This window comes from Chiloscyllium punctatum, chromosome 12 (genome assembly GCF_047496795.1).
Source record: "Chiloscyllium punctatum isolate Juve2018m chromosome 12, sChiPun1.3, whole genome shotgun sequence".
Lineage (NCBI taxonomy): Eukaryota > Metazoa > Chordata > Chondrichthyes > Orectolobiformes > Hemiscylliidae > Chiloscyllium > Chiloscyllium punctatum.
This window is the reverse complement of record NC_092750.1, coordinates 10,955,383-10,975,818: the sequence shown is the minus strand read 5'-3', so window position 1 is coordinate 10,975,818 and position 20,436 is coordinate 10,955,383. Positions and strand designations below refer to the sequence as shown.

The following is a 20,436-nucleotide window of genomic DNA, read 5'->3' as shown; positions in this document are numbered from 1 at the left end:
AAGTCCATACATGTCCACACATGCATTTCAGAAAAAGTAATGGTGGTCAAGAAGTGCAGGAAATGAACTTTATTTTCTACTTCACTTTGAAAGGGAGGCAGACCCAAAGGTAGATTTCCTACTGTCACAATGCCTGGATATAATTTAATTCAGGATGCATTACTTTGACCTTCCTATTCTACAGATTCAGTCCATTTTTCACAATACACTTCAACCTAACTAAGGAAGCGTGTCAAAATACCACACTTAAAATTGTTCTTCATTTAATCAGAGGTTTGTATCCGTTGTGCATTCATAATTTGCAAACAGCGACTAATATCAACTAATAATCTCAAAAAATTTGAAGTATGTATAGAATTTACAACACAAAGGCATTCTACTCTATAACTGAAACTATATATGCCATTTTCATTTGCCTATAATTTTTAATGCTTTTATTATTTCTTAGCCAGAATTGGTGGTTATTTCATGAGTTCTTGTGGTAAACCACCCTGTTCTAACAATACTGCAAATAAAACAGATTTTGCTTATTTCCAATGATAATCATAAAGGCATAATTAACAATGCTGTGTGGAAAAACAAGAGAATTCGTGAAGAGCTGGAGTAAGAATGATAGACTGAGTAGTTTTCTTCTTTGTGTGATTCTAACATGGAATCTCTGCCTTTTTTTTACTAATTCACAGAACAGTGCAGTGATCTTTCATACATTACTCTTTGAGAATTTTATCTCTTAGATTTGCTGTTTAACCTTTTCAGTTCCAACATTTTGAACCTTTTAAATCTTTCAAGCATGGACATTATCTTAGTTAATCTTTGCTATCTCTGTAAAGACAAAATTGGCAATATATATCATACAGTTTTGTAATTGATCTTACTGCTGCAGTCTGGCTAAAGTTTTCTGCAAAAGTAATTTGACTCCTGTTCGATTAATATTATGTTGAATAAAAACTGAAACAGTCAAGGGGCCAATTCATATTCTTAAAGCAAAAGGTATGATACTGACAATGGCTGGAGCTGATCAAAAGCAGATATTTGGAGGAAAAATATCGAAGAATTCAAAGCCTCAAAATGATTAGATTGTTAAGATAAAACGGGTACTAATTTAATGTAAATTTAATCTAGTGTAGCCTGTGTAGTCCTGATTGTTTGAGCATACTCAGACAACAAATGGCTGGGAATAAGTAGATATTACTTTGTTTATAAATATTGCAGACTTCATGTCAATAAAAGACTCCACCTTGATACTTGTGTCGTAATTCCCTCTATTTCATAGAGATCACTTTCTGCCCCAATTCTAAATTTCTGACTCTTGATCGTAATTTGCTATTAAGAATGGACATCAGCACTGAAAAAGATAAAGTACTTTATAGGATCTTTACAGTTGCTTAATACATATTTACAAATATACCATTCTATCTCAGTATTGCGTGCGGCATCTGTAGTGTTTCCACTTTCTAACAGCATGCATGAGATTTTTGTTGCGCTTTTGCCACAAGAAAACCTTGTACACTAAAATTTTGCCATCCTGGATTCGTCCCACAATTACAAAAGTTCCTGTACGGTTGCCTCGTGTCATGTTCTGGACACAAGTGGCATCCAAGTCAAGCCAGTGCTGAAGCCTGGGATGGATCTCGGTTTTGAGGAGGGGCCCGTGCTTGAAGACCTCCACTTTGCCGTCCATCTCAAAATCTGAGATCTTGGTAAAACTCGTGTTTCTCTTTGAAATTCTGATTTTTATTGCTGTTGGAGGGAGAATATTTTGAGCAGTAAGTTTCAATGTTTCAAAATTCACTATTTAGAAAAATATGAATAAACCAAGTAATTTGACAATCTTGCCAAGTTATAGAGAAGTTTGTGTAATGTGACAGACAAATAGAGCTGGCAAAGATTTTATACAATAGTATTTGTTGCAACAATAAAGCATAACTTGGATGCTTCCATTTTTATTCCCTACTCTCAAGCACTGTGCTCTGGTTTTTTGTTTGGGCTGGGTGAACAAAGGCAGTCAGCCATTCCTGATTGCTATCCAGCTGTCCCTGGTAAAAACATATTGCTTGTACAGACTTTGATTGTGGGCAGGTTCAATTGGGATGACTGTGTGTCTTGAACTTGCATGTGAGAGTGCTCTGGGAAGGTTACAGAATCCCCTGGAACCATCTGTTGCAAGTTAGTGACTTTCAAAGGGGCAAGCAAGAGAGTGAATGAATGAAGGATTTCCAGTTTGTGTGCAATCTATTTTGAATTTACTGAAATTGTGATAATTTTCTTCACAGTGCCTGTTTAGAAATTGCTGAAACTTGATTTCAAACTTGCTGCATGGAAGCTTTACTTGAAGGAGATGTTAATGACTTGGAAAAAACATTCTTGAGGATTTAAAAAAATTAATTTGTTTGGGTGATGTTTCCCATGTTTCACTGTCACTTTAAGTAAGAAGTTAAGTTCATGCCCTATTCACCACTCTGATGCTTGGGACATACAGGTTTGCACTGGCTGTGACTTGAATTGAATGTGAAAAACTGACTTTTAACCATAGTTTCCTATGGTTCCCAATATAACACTAAGTTATGCAGACAGTATAATCGCTTCTTTGATTCTTTCTCTGTGCTAACTTCCTAACCCTAAACTGAGCAGCAGTAAGAATTTCACTTTCATGTTGCATTAAGTAGAGTATTCCACTGTTGATTACAGACTAGTGATCCCTGGTTGAAAATGTATTCTGTAAATGTTCACAAAACAGAATCATAGCAGCAACTATTGCAACACTGAAGGAGGCTATTTGACAGATTGTATCTGCTGAATCTCCAAGCTCATCCAATGTGATTCAATGTAACCTTGTAGTCGTCTTTTACAGATAACAATCGAATTTCACAGTGCAATGGCTCAGTAGTTAGCCCTACTGCCTCACAATGTCGGCAACCAGGGCACAATCGTAGCCTTGGATGATTATCTCTGTGAGTTTGCACGTTCTCCCTTTATCTGCTGGGTGCTCTGGCTTCTTCCCCCCCAAGTCCAAAGATGTGCAAGTTAGGTGGATTGGCCATGGTAAATTGCCCCGTAGTGAGCAGGCTGGTGGGTGAGCCATGGTAAATTCGGGGTTACAGGTCTGGGTAGGATGCTGTTTGGATGGTTGATGTGGAAGTGATGGGCTGAATGGCCTCTTTCTGCACTGGTGGGATTAGATTCCCTACGATGTGGAAACAGGCCCTTCGACCCACTGAAAAGTAACCTACCCAGACCCATTTCCTTCTGACTAATGCACCTAATACTGTGGGCAATTTAGCATGGCCAATTCACTTGACCTACACGTCTTTGGACTGTGGGAGGAAATCAGAGCGCCCAAAGGAAACCCCCACACACACACAGGGAGAATGGGTGACTGTGTGGAGCTTGCACAATGTTAGAATCGAACCCGGGTCCCTGGTGCTGTGAGGCAGCAGTGCTGAGCCACTGTGCCAGACTCTGATTCTAGAATTTATTTTGACATGTCTTAATTGAACCTGCCTCCACCCCACACTCAGTTTACTGATTCCAGATTGTTACTATTTGCTCCGTGGCATATCTTGCCAATTACTTTAAATCTGTGCCTCCTTATTCTTGGTCCTTTTACCAGTTGGAAACTATTTCTTCCTACCTACTACTATAACCATGTTTGAATACCTTTATTAGAGTAGAAATTATATCTGATCAGTGCTTCAACAATTTCAATGTTCACTTTCCTCCGTATTCTGAGATGCATCTCATCTAGTCTCTGTGCCTTATCTCCTTAAATCCAGACAGCCCAGCTAATACCTCCTCTTCATCAATTTACATTCCTTCTAGTCTATTAGCTGTTTCACTGTAGCATGGGTAGCAGCATCTTCCATTTGTAAATATAGATTGAAAGTATTTGTTAAGTACCTCAATTATGTCGTTGCCTTCCTGCGTTTATCCAATTTTGGTTCCTAATTGGCCCTACTCCTGCTTTTGCCACCCTTACTATTTATATACCTGCAGGTTTTCTTTTATGTTAGCTGCCAGTCTCTCCTCATACTCTCTCTTTGCCTAGGCCAAGATTGAGATCAGCTATGATGCCATTCTGTATACAAGGTTATAATCAACCAGGCTCACATGCGTACTGGCCATTTGGGTAAGTTACGGGAGGGCTGTCTGTATTTGTTGAACTATGCCTAGCAACAATTTGTAATTTTCCAAACAATATTAGTTTCCCAGCCTTTATGGTCTAATACAAGAACTGATCTGGAATAGGCTACTTTGATCAATAGTAATTGAAAATAAAAGTTATTTATTCAAAATCTTTAAACTGTCAGTACTGAAAGCTGCATAACTTAAACGATTTTTTCTGATTTATTTTTCCATTGGGTGTCTTGCAAGGCCACTTCAAGTATTAAGAGTTAACATTGTTTAGCCTGAACCCTGTATGAGCCAGAAAAGCTAGTGAACAGGATTTCTTACCCAGAAACCTTTAGTCAATCAGTTGGATTTTTATGACCAAAAGGATCCACCTTGCAAGTACCTTGATCGGATAACTATTTTGATAGGATTGAAACTGATATTCTTCAGTCTATTAATGAAACTACTGCACTGCTGAGATACTTTTTTTAGATTAGTTTACTTAGTGTGGAAACAGGCCCTTTGGCCCAACAAGTTCACACCGACCTTCACCTAACACTATGGGCAATTCACCTAACCTGCACATTTCTTTGGACTGTGGGAGAAAACCGGAGGAAACCCACGCAGACACGGGGAGAATGTGCAAACTCCACACAGTCAGTTGCCTGAGGCGGGAATTGAACCTGGGTCTCTGGCGCTGTGAGGCAGCAGTGCTAACCACTGAGCCTCTGTTTTACCCTTTCATTATTGTCTCAAATTGTACTTACCAAAATCATGTGAACAAAATATATTGAGTATTTGTTTTGTTGAGGTAGTTTCTTCTAATTCACAGTCTTGACAGCTTGCTTGAGGCACTGTTATGTAGTGAACAGAAATATATATTTATTAGATGCAGGTATTATGGTTACGGTGCTTTACAATAAACCAGTCTTGTGTTTTTCCAACTTTATTTGGGGGGATAGGAGTTGAAGCTTATATTAGTTCTTTTATTCTTCATTCAAATGTTTCTGAGGTAAAAGGTAGATTCTTGATGAGTAAGAGCTGTAAGGTTATCTGAGTTGAAAGAAATGTGGAGTAATCGGTTCAGCTATGATCTTGATGAATAGCAGAATGTGCAAGGGGCCAGATGGCCTCTTCCTGCTCCTAGTTCTGTGTTCATATGATCCATCTGGTGAAATTAGCTTCGAGTGCCTTGTTATGAAATGAATGAGTCTTAAAGTGCAATGGGCATCTTTAACTTGTAAATCTAAATTCCTCTTTTTTTAAGAGGACTGAGACAGACTGTGGATGAGTGTTATCTTGCAGAGTTCTGTGTGGGACCCATGGAATGTTGCACCTATAAAGTGTCAGGGTGACCTCAGACCAAAAGAGACACCAAATAAGAGGTAGAAGGGAGTTGAGTATTCCTTCCCTTCCCCGGAGAAAACCACCACCACTTAACACTTTTTGTGAATATTTAAAAATGGGTTAAAAACTACTGCAACTCTGGTCTAAGGGTGCTCATGGAAGATGGTCTGCTAGAGAACTGAGGCATTGTGGACGAAAGTGAGGACTGCAGATGCTGGAGGTCAGAGTCGAGAGTGTGATGCTGGAAAAGTACAGCAGGTCAGGCAGCTTCAGGAGAATCGCACTTTGGGCAAAAGCCCTTCATAAGGAATGAGGCATTGTGGACGCAAGCCTAGGTTCAAGTGCTAGTGTGCTATGAAGGTCACAGTTGAAGAATCACCTAATGTAGCTCTGCATTCCAGGTATAATGATCTGATAACCCAACTAGCTGACAAGGCAGTCAGAAGGGAAAAGGTCAAGACAAACTCTTAGTCTGACTGCAGCAAACCAACCACTCAAAAAACAGAACAAAATAACTGAACATAACTGCAAAAGCTAAGAATCCAGAGCGACTGTTCAGCTATCAATATGAAGACGTAGACAGGGTCGGAGTGTTTGAGCTATAGGGAGAGGCTGAATAGACTGGGGCTATTTTCCCTGGAGTGTGAGAGGTTTATAAAATCATGAGGGGCATGGATAGAGTAAATAGGAAAGGTGGGTAGTCCAAAGCTAGAAGCCATAAGTTTAAGCTGAGAGGGGAACGATTTAAAAGGGATCAAAGGGGCAATTTTTCATGCAGAGAGTGGTGCGTGTATGGAATGAGCTGCCAGGGATATGGGCCAAATGCTGGCAAATGGGACGATATTTATTTAGAATATTTGGTTGGCATGGATGAATTGGGCCAAAGGGTCTGTCTGTCCTATATATGCCTATAACTTGATGTTTCACCATCTGTTTTTCACAAACCACCCAGAAAGTCTGATTCATATATCCTTCAATTTTTATTATTTTTGAGCATACCTCTTATTCTTACTGTGTCCTTGTGTTGCAATATTTCTTTTTTGCATTTTGTAACCAATTAATTTGTTTGTTAACTACAGAAACCTGGTTAATTTGTTTCCTCTTAAAACATTTAAGCTCGTTTGGTCTCGGAGAAAGGCATTAACTCACCAAGGGAATGGATGAATAAAGAAATGTCAATCATAGAATCCCTACAGTGTGGAAGCAGGCCAATCGGCCCATCAAGTCCACATCGACTCTGTAAACAGCATCCCATATAGACCCATGCCATCCCTGTAAGCCCTGTGTTTCCCATGGCTAACTTACCAAAGCTGCACGTTCCTGGACACTATGGGCAATTTAGCATGGCCAATCCACTTAACTGCACATCTTTGGCTGTGGGAAGAAACTAGAGCACCCATGGGAAACCCACACAGATACAGGGAGAATGTGCAAACTCCACACAGACCAAGGGTGGAATTGTACTTAAGTCTCTGATGCTGTGATGCAGCAGTGCTAATCATTGTGCCACCGTGCTGCCAACCTGGGTTATGTAGTCTACTGTACTCTACATTATGTAATTGGATTGTAACTCTGTGGTACTGGATTAGAGGTGCTGGAAAAGCACAGCAGTTCAGGCAGCATCCGAGGACCAGTAAAATCGACATTTTGCCCGAAACGTCAATTTTACTGCTCCTCGGATGCTGCCTGAACTGCTGTGCTTTTCCAGCATCTCTAATCCAGAATCTGGTTTCCAGCATCTGCAGTCATTGTTTTTACCCTGTAACTCTGTGGTATACTGGATTAATTTAATGATGAAGCTATATGCCTAGACGAGCTTAACCAGAAATTGTTTGGAATGGAAAAAGAAATAGCGTGTGATGTATTGAAGTGAAGAATGAGGAAAGTATCATTGTGCAACACCTCCAGTGATGTAATGAGTCTGTCCAATCACTGGTCTGTACGAAATAGATTATCTCTGTCTTTGCAGCAATTGTACTGATCTTACTGCTCCAAGACACTACAGGATGGAGAGAAATTAGAGAACATGGATGATTTGGATTTGGGGACCACGTGTAGTGTGTCAAAGTTTGTGGATGAAACTAAGATAAGTGGTACAGCAAAGCATGCAGAGGATGCTGAAAGTTTGCAGAAGGACATAGTTTAAGTGAGTGGCAAACGTCTGGTAGATTGAGTACAATGTTGACAAATATGAAGTCATCCATTTTGGTAGGAGTAACAAAAAAAGGGGCTATATTTGAATGGTACAAAATTGCAGCTTGCTGCTGTGCGTGAATTGCAAAAAGTTGGTTTGCAGGTGCAGCAGGTAATTAAGAAGGCAAAATGGAATTTTGTCCTCATTGCTAGAGAGATTGAGTTTAAAAGGAGGGGGATTATGTTGCAGCTGTATGGGAGGCTGGTGAGGCCACACCTGGAGTACTGCATCCAGTTTTGCTCTCCTTACTTGAGAAAGGATATACTGGCACTGGTGGAGGGGGTGCAGAGGAGATTCAGTAGTTTGACTCCAAGTTGAGAGGGTTGGCTTATGAGGGAAGAGTGAGTAGACTGAGATTATATTCATTGGAATTTAGAAGAATGAGGGGAATCTTGTCTACTCCTTTCATAATTTTATATATTTCTATAAGATAGAAGCAGAAAGGTTGTTTCTTCTGTTGGGTGAAACTAGAACAAGAGGGCATAGCCTCAAAATTAGGGGGAGCAAATTTAGATTGAATTGAGGAGGAACTTCTTCACCCAAAGGGTTGTGAATCTGTGGAATTCCCTGCCCAGTGAAGTAGTTGAGGCTTCCTCATAGAATGTTTTTAAAGCTAAGATGGATAACTTTTTAAACAGTAAAGGAATTAAGGGTTGTGGTGAGAGGGTGGGTCCGTGGAGTTGAGGCCATTAAAAAATCAGCCATGATCTAATTGAATGCCAGAGCAGGCTTGAAGGGCCAGATGCTTACTCCTGCTCCTAGTTCTTATGTTCTAAATTACCTGAATATCTGCTTGAAAACTTGCCAGCATCAGTAGTGGATAAGGAAGAGACGAAGCTTGTTTTCCATTATTCGGTACTTGGTTTGGCTGACTGTATTGTGGACCCATTGAAATGCACATTCCATAAATGCCTATATCGACTAGAATTTGTCATACCAGCATTTTGAGATGAAAATGTAATGTGATATTAACTATATTTCTTGCGTCCCTGTTGTTATTGCAATTTCTAAAAGATGCACACCTTAAATACTATTAATATTTAAATGACAAATCACAATGAAGCTTGAGTTTTATAATAAATTCTTGGGGCATGGTGTTGCTGACATATCCAGTGCTTATTTCATATCCTCAGCTATATCAGAATGTTGAAATATAAAAACAGGAGTAGATGATTCAGCCCTTTGAGTCTGCTCTGCCATTCTAGGCCATGGCTGATCACCTAATTCAACATCATTTTCCTGTTCTATACAATGTCCCTTCCTGATTTGCAGATGCCGGTGTTGGACTGGGGTGTACAAAGTTAAAAATCACACAACACCAGGTTATAATCCAACAGGTTTAATTGGAAGCACACCAGCTTTTGGAGCGTTGCTCCTTCATCAGGTGGTAGTCCTGATGAAGGAGCGACGCTCTGAAAGCTAGTGTGCTTCCAATTAAGCCTGTTGGACTATAACCTGGTGTTGTGATTTTTAACTATGTCCCTTCCTGTAATTGATTTCTAGAAATCTATCAATCTCTGTGTTGAACTTGCTTAATGACTGAACTTTCACAGCCCTCTGGGACAGAAAATTCGCCATCCTCTGAGTGAAGAAGTTCCTCATCATGTTAAGCCTAAATGACTTGTAATTTATTAACCCTTTTGAGAGAAGAAATCGCTCCTCATCTGAATCTTAAATTGGGGCCTCTTTATCCTGAGAGTATGCCCTCAACCTAGACTGAGATCACAACCACTTCCCTTGATTTGTGCCATCAGTTTATCAAGCTCATTTTGGATGTGTTAAAATGTAAAGCCTTTGAATTTGTTTGACTATGAAATTTCTCTACACTTCTATGATTCCTGGATGCAAAATGACATTCACACATTCTGTCCTTTCCTTTTATTCTTGGCAACAATCAGTATATTTTGTGCTCTTTAGTTAAGAGTTAATGGAATTACATTGTAGTCACATTGGATAACAGACCTTAGACATGACACACTTGAGTTTTTATGTTAACCTGACAAGTTCCTAGCACTGTTTACTGATTTCTGTTGTTCATTTCTGGTACAAAAGGTTCTGAAAGGATTAAAGTTGCAGACTCCATTGAGCTCCAACCAATCTGGTGGCAATAAGGCAGAGCAATGTAGGATATCATATATTCATGGGTTTCCTTATAGTCTTAGTAGTAACATTTTATCTGACTGATGTAATGTGTTGCTATTGCTTTTTTTCATAAAAGAGCATCATCTTATTATTAATTTTATTCAATGATTAATCCTTTACCACATAAACCAATAAAGCCATTAGACACAGCCAAGGGAAGAGGATTGGTGGCAACGTCCTTCGACCCACAGATACCACATGGTGAACAGCAGTGGGCATTATTGCTTCATACCATAAGGGAAAATGATGAAAAAATATCCCAGAAGAAATTGTCCAGAAGACCAAGTGAGTTCACAGCTTTATGAACTTTGCCACTTTTAAGTACTAAAGTAGACAATCAGGAGTTGCAAGCATTTGAATAACCAGCAGTCAGTTGAAACCTGGGGCAAGACTAAAGCCTTGATATCAAACCTGGTAAGACACGCAAAAGAAGCAGTATAAGATATAAAATAGCTTGAAGACTAATCAAACTTGATCATTACAGATTTCATCAGGATACACGTATCTGTAGCAGCATTTCTGGTTAGAAGCTTGGCTAAGAAATTTATGTCGTGAAGCTCTTCGTACAAAATTACGAATCTTTATTGCGCAAGGAGATAACCCTTAAATTAACATGACAAAATCAGCTGAAAACGTCTAGAAGGAAAGAAAGAAAGAATAAGTACAGCTCACAATGGGTGTTGCCACCATAGTGAGTAGAAATCATGAGCAATGCTATGGCAAAGAAACTCAGAGCTACAGAAGTACTTTATATTCAAGGTCATAGCAACTATAAGATCATAGGATAAAAATGACAAAAGGAACAATTTAAAAGCTAAAGTAGACAATCTTAACAAAAGAAGATGGTAACAAGATCTTTGTAGATCCATAATTTAAACTCTGGGCCTGATGGGAAGAATTGATTAAGACTTTGAGCACAAGGTCTGTTTTGGGAATTGTAGAAAAGAACATGCATTGTTTATGAGGCTGTAAAAGACAGGCAATTGTCTATTTGCCTGCAATAAAATAGGAAACTTCAATTTTGTCTGACCTGTGAAAATCCAGGAAAAGCCCAGTAAGAAGTACATTAACAATCAAATTTATGAAAAATATGGTACCGATATACTGGATGGTTTAGCATTTAGACAAGGAAAGTGAGACTTTATTGCTAATTACAGATGTAAAAGCCTTTAAAGGGGAAGAAATCGCAGCAGCATTGAAATTGTGTGCACAATTTAATAGCCTTAAGAAAACTAAATCACATTAGGAAAATATTGGAGAAATAATGCTATACACAAGATTTCATGTCAGATATCTGTCAAATAGAATAGGATTGGATATCCTTGAGAAGACTATACTTCAAACTCATGTTAAATAAGTACACTGTACTATAATCATGGGATCTACTGCCAATGTTATAACTTACCAAACTCAAAAGGCACAGATACTATAGAAAGAAATTGACAAGCTTTTGAGAATTAGTTTAATCCTGAGAACAAATAAAATACTTTATTTGAGCAAGAGTTCCGCATCCAGGGACTTCATAATTTCATTAATGATCTCTCCAGAACAATGGAAAATTGAGACATGGAGCTTTAAATTACAATTTCCAAGATATAAAATCTTGGAATTATTGATGAGTCTTTGTCAGACAGTCCAAAGAGGATCTGGCTTGAAAGAAAACTATTCAAAGTGTGTTGAAAGCAGAAACCAGGAAGAATCACAGACAAATCTTGAGAGGAGAAGGACAACCTTGTCATGAGAGCAATGGAACCTAATAAGATGAAAACACTCTAAAGGGCCAAGTGACAAGCCAATACAAAGTAGGCTAAATATCATTCTTTTTAAAAGTCTTCGTTCTTAGAGGTGTCACTGACAAGGCCAGCATTTGTTGCCCATCCATAACTATCCTTGAAATTATTTTGGAGAGTGGTTAACAGTTTGTGCCTCTAGTAAATCTATGAGGAACAAATGTGGGAGAGAAACTATCCATGATTGGAAAAGCTGGCTGGGATGAAACTGCAGGAGGGAATCTGTGGGAGTGGAAAGGGGTTTGTACTGGGTTTTAGTAGCTGAAGGGTGGCTGAGGGTCCAGAGGGAGGCCAAAGTTCAGGTAGGGAGCAGGGGTTCAAAGGCCTAAGACTGGAAGTCAAGCACTATTTTGCCGTAGAAAAGTCAGGTGATAGAAACTAGCAGATTTTGTATGAAGGTGCATTCAAGGCGAAAAAGAATGAGCGTGACACCCTGCTAGAACTAATTGACAAATCTTTAACTGAAATTGTTCAGGCTTCAACATAGCCTGGTAAACATTTCAATTTTTTGTCTTCAAAATCAGAATTATCAGTACATTGACAGAGATGATGCTAAGTCCATGACTGAGGATGGGAAAATGTCTGATGTGCCAGTACAGTAAACGTAGGGAGAATTAAGGCATTCAACCCAGTTAGCATATTGAAACAAAGAAGTTAAGTACTTCCGCACAGAATTTTAAGCAGATTGAGGAAAAAGATTTGCTGGCACAGAATGAAATTTCACTTGATACCCTGGAAGCCAAACCTATCTCTCCAGTTTAGATGTGGTCAAAAAGAAGAGATTGAGTGACTGGCTCAGAAATCCAGAACACTGAAAAGAATAAAGTACTTGCTTCCTATGAAAAGCTATCTTCGATGATGGAAATTCACATGATTAAATATCGCCAAGATAATGTCATGTCAACTACCTGATTCAGCAGAGTTCCACCACAAAAGAAATTCAGGCGATTAAGGTAATGTACTAATTACCTGGTTTAGTAGGTATGATACCCTCTGCAAAGGACATCCAAAAAATAAAAATCCTCCAGTTGAGAGACCGTTTATAGACCACACAAGATCAAGGTCAATAGTCGTCAAGCCAAAGAACTACCAGTCTTATGGCATGTGAGTTCAAAGGAAGCACAAGAATTGTGAAATATCCAGACTGCCTGAATTTGTGAAGTCAGAGATGGGGGCAGAGGGGAGGGTGGGTAAATGGGCAATAAAGTAGATACTTAGCCACTACACAACATTCAGCTAAACAGTATGTTCTACTAAGTTAATAAAATGTATTGCATTTGTCTGAAGCACTGATCGTTCCACAGGCATAGTGGGTATACTAAGGCATTAACTGAAGCACAGAGACCAGGAATTTGAGGTTTCTTCATCAGGCTGTGCTATTACCTGATCAGTCGGCATCTCTGTAGGTTTTCTATAACCAGTCCCTTGATTTAAAGATCCCCCACTTAATATTTTATTCCTCAAGAGAGCGTTGGTAGCTGAATTGCTTCCAGATCTCAAATAGAATGCAAGGAAAACAGAACAATAGCATGAATGGTTCTCTCATTTTCTTCCTCTTAAGGACTTTTCTTTTTTAACTATGGAGTTTAATTCAGATAAATGAGAGGTGCTGCATTTTGGGAAAGCAAATCTTAGCAGGACTTGTACACTTAATGGTAAGGTCCTAGGGAGTGTTGTTGAACAAAGAGACCTTGGAGTACAGATTCATAGCTCCTTGAAAGTGGAGTCGCAGGTAGATAGGATAGTGAAGAAGGCGTTTGGTGTGCTTTCCTTTATTGGTCAGAGTATGGAGTACAGGAGTTGGAAGGTCATGTTGCAGCTGTACAGGATATTGGTTAGGCCACTGTTGGAATATTATGCGCAATTCTGGTCTCCTTCCTATTGGAAAGATGTTGTGAAACTTGAAAGGGTTCAGAAAAGATTTACAAGGATGCTGCCAGGGTTGGAGGATCTGAGCTGCAGGGAGAGGCTCAACAGGCTGGGGCTGTTTACCCTGGAGCATCTGAGGCTGAGGTGGAGGTGACCTTATAGAGGTTTACAAAATTATGAGGGGCATGGATAGGATAAATAGACAAAGTCTTTTCCCTGGGGTCAGGGAGTCCAGAACTAGAGGGCATAGGTTTAGGGTGAGAGGGGAAAGATATAAAAGAGATCTAAGGGGCAACTTTTTCACGCAGAGGGAGGTACATGTATGGAATGAGCTGCCAGAGGATGTGGTGGAGGCTGGTACAATTGCAACATTTAAGAGGCATTTGGATGGATATATGAATAGGAAGGGTTTGGAGGGATATGGGCTGGGTGCTGGCAGGTGGGACTAGATTGGGTTGGGATATCTGGCATGGGCGGGTTGGACCGAAGGGTCTGTTTCAATGCTGTACATCTGACTCTATGCTAAAGGTTTCACCTGACAGTATTTATCTTGTGAAGAATTCCAAATAAGAACTGGTGTGGTGCTACGTTCTGGTTTAGTGCAATGAATGATGTACGCATTATTAAGTTTATTCTGAGGCAAAAGATTAGATAATCCTTGTAACTTTCATTGCGTTTTGTTTGTTCCATTGTCTGTTTGTTCACATTTACAGGATATCAGAAACCAACTTGAAATAGTTTACTTATAACCAGAAAAGATTGAGATTTGATTTAAAAATTGTTTGGGTTTGTTTAAAGATATACCATTAAATAAAAAATAATGTTGAATCAAAACTACTTACTGTTTCTATGTGATGCTGTCTTGTTGCTGATGGAAGAAATGCACATGCCATGGTCAGGGGGAAACTTGTTGCAATTCAGTATCTCTGGCCATGGATAACCATAGCAAGCCATGATTGGAGCGCAGCTGTTCCTCACTGATATACAGAGGCTGCGACAGGGGTATATAAACCTTAAAAAGGGCAAAAATCAAGAGGATATTGTGTTAACTGTGGTGAGTGTTCTGCAATGAGTTCTGTTCCTTTCTTACAGTTTGAACATCTGGCTCTGATCTGTGTATTATGTGGCTTTAAGATCATAAATAGAAGAAATATGAGTAGGTATAGGCAGTCGACCCTTCACACCCACTCTATCATGTATTCAGATTGTAACTGATTTTCTACCTCAGCCACACATTCCCACATCTATCTATATCTCTTGATTCCAACAATCTGTCAATCTGACTTAGATGCTCAATTACTGAGAATATCTACAACACTGTATGGATGAGAATTTCAATGGTGCTGAACTTCCTGATCTCAGTCCTAAAAGGCTGATTCCTTACTCAGACTGTGTCCCTCTGATTTTAGATTTTATATAGTGAATATAAAGAGGTGATGTTTTCTTTAGATTAAAAGAAAAATGTCTTTTTTTGTCCAAAATTACTGACCTGTTACAAAAGCATATTATTGAAAATGATGCATTTCAAAGCTGTGTTCAGTAATTTCATTAGCATTTATTGATTCATGGGCTGTGATTGTCATTAGCTAGGCCAGCATTTATTGCCCATCCCTAATTGTCCATTGCTGTGGGTCTGGAGTCACATAAACCAGACCAGGTAAGAATGGGCACTAAAGGGACATTAGTGAACTAGATGGGTTTTCCAGCTATTAACAGTGGATTCGTGATCATCTTACTTTCAGACTTTCATTGAATTCAAATTCAACATCTGCCATGGCAGAATTTGAACCCAGATCTCTAGACACTGGTGGAGTCTCTGAATTATTAGTATATTGATAATACTACTAGGTCACCACCTCCCCAAATAATTAGGAAGTGAAACCTAAATGTTCCTGTATCTCATTAAAGAATTTCCACTTAAAATATGTCTAATCAAGCTTAGATTGCTTGTTTTTCAATACATAAATTAATTGTGGCATCACCAATAAACACAACTTGAAAGTACTCACAACCCCAGGACAACTATATTAGTGGGTGGCATGTTGGCTCACAGTTCCATAGACCCAGGTTCAATTTCGCTCTCGGGTGACTGTCTGTGCAGAGTTTGCAAATTCTCCACGTGTCTGCATAGGTTTCTTCTGGGTGCTCCAGTTTCCTCCCACACCACCAAAAGTGTGCATGTTAGGTGGATTAGCCATGGCAAGTACAGGTTTACAGGGACTGGGTAGTGGGGAGTTGGTCTGGTCTGGTCTGATCTCTCTGATGCTGTTCAGAGAGTTGACGTGGACTCAGGCCAAATGGTCTACTTCCATACTAGTGGTTCCATGATTCTATATCATAAACCACACTAAACTTAATAGTTCTTCACTGAAGTGTGATTTTTTTTTTGCAGCACCTATACATTTGTGTTCTGGCATTCCTTTCCCATTTGATGCAATTTTAATACTAATAGATCGCATCAATCTTAGATGTTCTAACATCATAGAATAATTGAGGTCTACAGCACAAAAAAGGCCCTTGACTCAAATCTGCGCCAGTCAAAACCATTACGTTAGAACAACTTCCAGAAATCTTTTATCCCTATATCACAATGTAGGTGATCATCATTTCATGTAGTTTAGGAGTTGGGGTGTTTTCTATGTGAGACAAAATTTCATGTCTCAGAAATTTTGCACTGTAACTTTAAATAATTGCAGTATTGGATGATCATATAGTGGTGAAAACTGGGTCAAACGTACAAAGCACTGAGTTCAGATGTTGCAAAGCCTTACTGTACAAACTATAGTCAACATCAGATCTCTTACTAATGTTTCAAATCAACTTAGCATTCCCCTACAGCATATGGGGCACTGAGGCGTGCCATGGTAGCTATGTGCATATTTTTAATCTCCGGCTTTAAAATGTGGAAGAAAGATTGTAGGACATTCTGATTTTGGTTGTTGCCAGTTCAGTCTCCAAAGATTATGAGCAGTAATCCAAAAATCCAAAAAAGGAGGGAGTAAGCTCGAATGTGTGTGTGGAAATGCTCCAGTTTGATGCTGATGCTTGAAATAGGAACATGTTTGAAAGCATGGGCTTACAGTATATCTGTGGAACAACTGACATTTTAAGGATAGAGAAGAGGACACTTCTGAATAGCATGTTTAAGAATTTCATTCAAGAGCTCATGGGTTTGGCTTTCAGCCAGGAAGAGAATAAGTGGCACGGTGGCACAGTGGTTAGCACTGTTGCCTCACAGCGCCAGAGACCTGGGTTCAATTCCCGCTTCAGGTGACTGACTGGAGTTTGCCCATTCTCCCCGTGTGGGTTTTCTCCGGGTGCTCTGGTTTCCTCCCACAGCCCAAAGATGATTCTTCTTCCAAAGATGTGCAGGTTAGGTGAAGGGGTAAATGTAGGGGAATGGGTCTGGGTGGGTTGCACTTCAGTGGGTCGGTGTGGACTTGTTGGGCCGAAGGGCCTGTTTCCACACTGTAAGTAAGCTAAGGAGCACAATTGAGTATTTTTATGGAACTATGAAATAAAGTTGTTTCCATTACTGACTATGTGATGAGGTAGATAACTTTAAGTTGAACAGATTACCAAAGGTCCACATCGCCTGCTTTCATCTGAACAGGCAGCAAGGGAAGTCGACAGAGTTGAAACAGTTATATACAGATGCTGGCATGAACAAAAGATGGCTTACATATACAGTACTGATGATGAACTGAAGGAAACTTAAACTCATGTCAAATGGGCAATCAAACAGAAGAGAAATAGCCAGCCTCAATTCATGCTCTGCAGTGAGCTTGCTGTGTTTTTGGAACTGGTACTGAGCATTATTACATTAAAAAATGGCACCGAAACAGCTTATTCAACCCAGCCAGGCCATATCAGTGTTAATGCTCTATTTAAGCATCTTCCCATCTTTCCCAGTTAAACCTATTGTGGCTCTATTCTGTTTTCCCTCATTTGCTTGTCTTGCCTCCCTTAAATACATCTATATTTCATCCCAGGTAATGAGTTCTACATTGTTGCCATTCTTAGGTTGAAATAAAAATTTATTTTGAATTCACTCTTGGATTTCATGGTGAAAGTCCTTAATTGATGTCTTCTTGTTAAACTCTTCCCTATAAGATATATTTCCCTCCGTACCCCTATCAGCATTCCCTCTGCGACTTCCTCGTCAAAATGATGCCCCCCCCACCACCAGCCCCCAACCCACACCCCACTCCCGATGCCTTCCCCTGCCACCACAGGAAGTGCAAAACCTGCGCCCACACCACTCTCCTCACCTCTGTCCAAGGTCCCAAGGAATCCTTCCACAACTGTCAGAAATTTACCTGTACCTCTATCAATGTCATCTACTGCATCCATTGCGCCTGGTGTGGTCTCCTCTACATCGGGGAGACAGGACACCTGCTTGCAGATCATTTCAGGGAACATCTCTGGGACCTGTGGCTGAATGCTTCAATGCCCTCTCCCACTCTGTCAAGGACATATAGGTCATGGGCTTCTGCCTCCTCCAGTGCCAAATCGTTACCACCCGAAGCCTGGAGGAATAATGCCTCCTATTCCACCTTGGGACCCTGCAACCACACGGGATAAATGTGGATTTCAACATCTTGCTAATTCCCCCCCCCCCCCCATTATCCCAGTCCCAAGCCTCCAACTTGGCACCACCCTTCTGACCTGTCCATCACTTCCCCCTCTGACCTATTATCTTCTCCCTCACCTTCATCCACCTATAGCAACACACTGTGGACTCTGATCTCCAGCATCTGCAGTCCTCCCTTTCTCTTCCCTACAAGAGTAAATATTCTCCACGTATCCACCCTATCAAACCGTTTCACATTTAAAGATCTTTACTCGATCATCCTCTAGCCTTTTGAAAAGAGAAAACAGAAACTTTCTTGATATATATGCGCAGATATTTCGGGTATCATTCTTGTAAACAAATCTCTGCACACACCTTCCAGTAGCCCCAAATGTTTTCTATTATACGCATGCTGCTCTCAAGTAGGGCTAAGCAACTTGCCTTACTTTTTAATTCTGTTGACTGGGAGTACAAGATTTGAGCCAGACTTCTAGTTCCTGATCTCAGCTCAATGATTTCTTATTGGAAAATGTGTGACATGTAAGACGGATGTCCAGTGAGAACCAGGAATTTTAAATTCCCACAGGAAAAGGGAAAACAAGTGATGTACCAGAATGTTAATCTGGCTGGAGAGCCCGGCAAACAAGATTAGACCATCGATGTTGACGGGAAATCGAAGAGAAATAAGAATTTAAGGAGTGTCTTCTTGCCCACCCAACCCCTCCCCCAAAAAAGTGAAAATTGATAGAAATGAACCTCACCTGAAAACCGCCTGTCGCATAACTGGAGGCAGCGAGGTTGGGAATTTGAAAACTGGAATAATTGCATTTCAGTTCGCTTTCAGAAAATAAAACCGTTCAGCGATGTTAGACTGATATATAACTTAAAACCAAAAAAAAAACTCAAAAAGGCCTCGTATTAAACAGATACTTAATTGATTCCATTTTACAAATTGACAATAGTGTCACTGACACGGTAAATGTTTATTGGTACCTTGGGGCATGTAAACCCGAGAGCAAAGAAAAAAAACATTTCACAAAGCAACTCGTTACGTATTTCTCTTTTCGTTTGATACTTGATGCTGATTTGATTTCTGTATATTCACACTGTTACGGTTGTCGTGTCAGATGAGGAAGAGCAACGTGGGTTATTGGGGGAATACTGTTTACGCTGCTTACCTGTCCATGCAAACCGGTGCAATAAGCGAACAGAGGAAGATCCTGGCGTCTGGATGACATTCTCTGGCCAGTAAGGGTAACCAGCTGTTGGACTGCTGGATTACTTCAGGGAGTGTTTCGTGCCCGAGTAAGTTAGGGATTCTCATCTCGGTATAGCCGATGTCGTAGCACAGAGCCATCGTCTTAGGGATGTGCAAGCATCTGGTGGAACTGGCCAGGTGTACCGACAGCCCGTGAGAAGCCACAGGCAACAGACAGGTTACAATGAATAATAAACTCTGCAGGCTGAGTTTGGGAACATGTCTAAATGCTGTGCAGGCCATCACAGTTCTTGTGGTTCCCGTGTCACTTGGGTCAGACCAAAGAACTCAACCGAACTGAGCAGACCGTGATATTCCGACTATTGCCAAATTTCCATGGACCATTTATAGTAAATTTACAGCTTAATCCCTACTCATTAGGTCGAACCAAAACAATGCCAAAGTGTTTATTTTACAAATTACTGCTATTGTTTGGATTTTCAGGAGAGGGGGTGGTTTGAAGCTGGGAGCAGCAGGTACTTTAATGAGGGGAAGGAATGGCTGCCATTGTAAAGACCTCCGAGTTATTACATCAGATTGACACTTCATATTAGGGCATTTAGAAACTGCCCTTCATCTCGGTCCCCTCCAGCTGCTCGATAATTGTCTGGCAGGGAACCGCTACAGCAGATGTATTTGTGTTCGGAGGAAATCAAATTAAACACGTTTATTTTGTGCAGCGACCCACGCAAATGTTAAACGTGGGTTAAGGCGAGTTGCAACCGTATTACAGTGAGTCTACGAAGCTCACTTACTGCTTGGGCATGCTTTTCAAGGAACACACCAGAACAGGACAGCACAGGAGCAGGTCCTTCGGTCTGTGCTGATTCCATTCCAAAGTTAGCTCAGCTGCACGGTCCGTATTCCTCTGCAGTCCTCACTTTCTCCATATTCACTCGGGCACTTTCTCCATATTCCTCTATTCCCCGCCTGTTTATTGCTGTTGTGGTTGCTCTATTTACATTCAGGACCCAGGATGCAACGGCACAACAAATTAGACGTTTACACATTGTATCAGCATTTTAGATTTTGTTTGGGGGAAGTTAGATTTATCTACGATCTTGAGCCGTCAATCCAGTTTATTTTTCACTCTGGGGTGAATTCTCAATTCTATAATTAACAAAATAATTGTTTCATACGTTCCAGTTTGCAT

At 40.2% G+C, this 20,436-nt stretch overlaps 2 protein-coding genes across 3 annotated transcripts in view; one reads left to right on the top strand and one right to left on the bottom strand.

Annotated features, from left to right (window-relative positions):
- p4htmb (prolyl 4-hydroxylase, transmembrane b) overlaps nt 1-20,436 on the top strand; it is a 70,367-nt gene that overhangs the window by 8,447 nt on the left and 41,484 nt on the right. The window lies entirely within an intron of this gene.
- On the bottom strand, nt 1,418-19,526 carry LOC140483512 (secreted frizzled-related protein 5). Its single transcript, XM_072581682.1, has 4 exons — nt 19,204-19,526; nt 14,295-14,464; nt 4,878-4,964; nt 1,418-1,740 (listed from the first exon to the last, which is right to left on the bottom strand). The coding sequence occupies exons 1-4, from the start codon at nt 19,524-19,526 to the stop codon at nt 1,418-1,420; spliced, it is 903 nt and encodes a 300-aa protein (XP_072437783.1).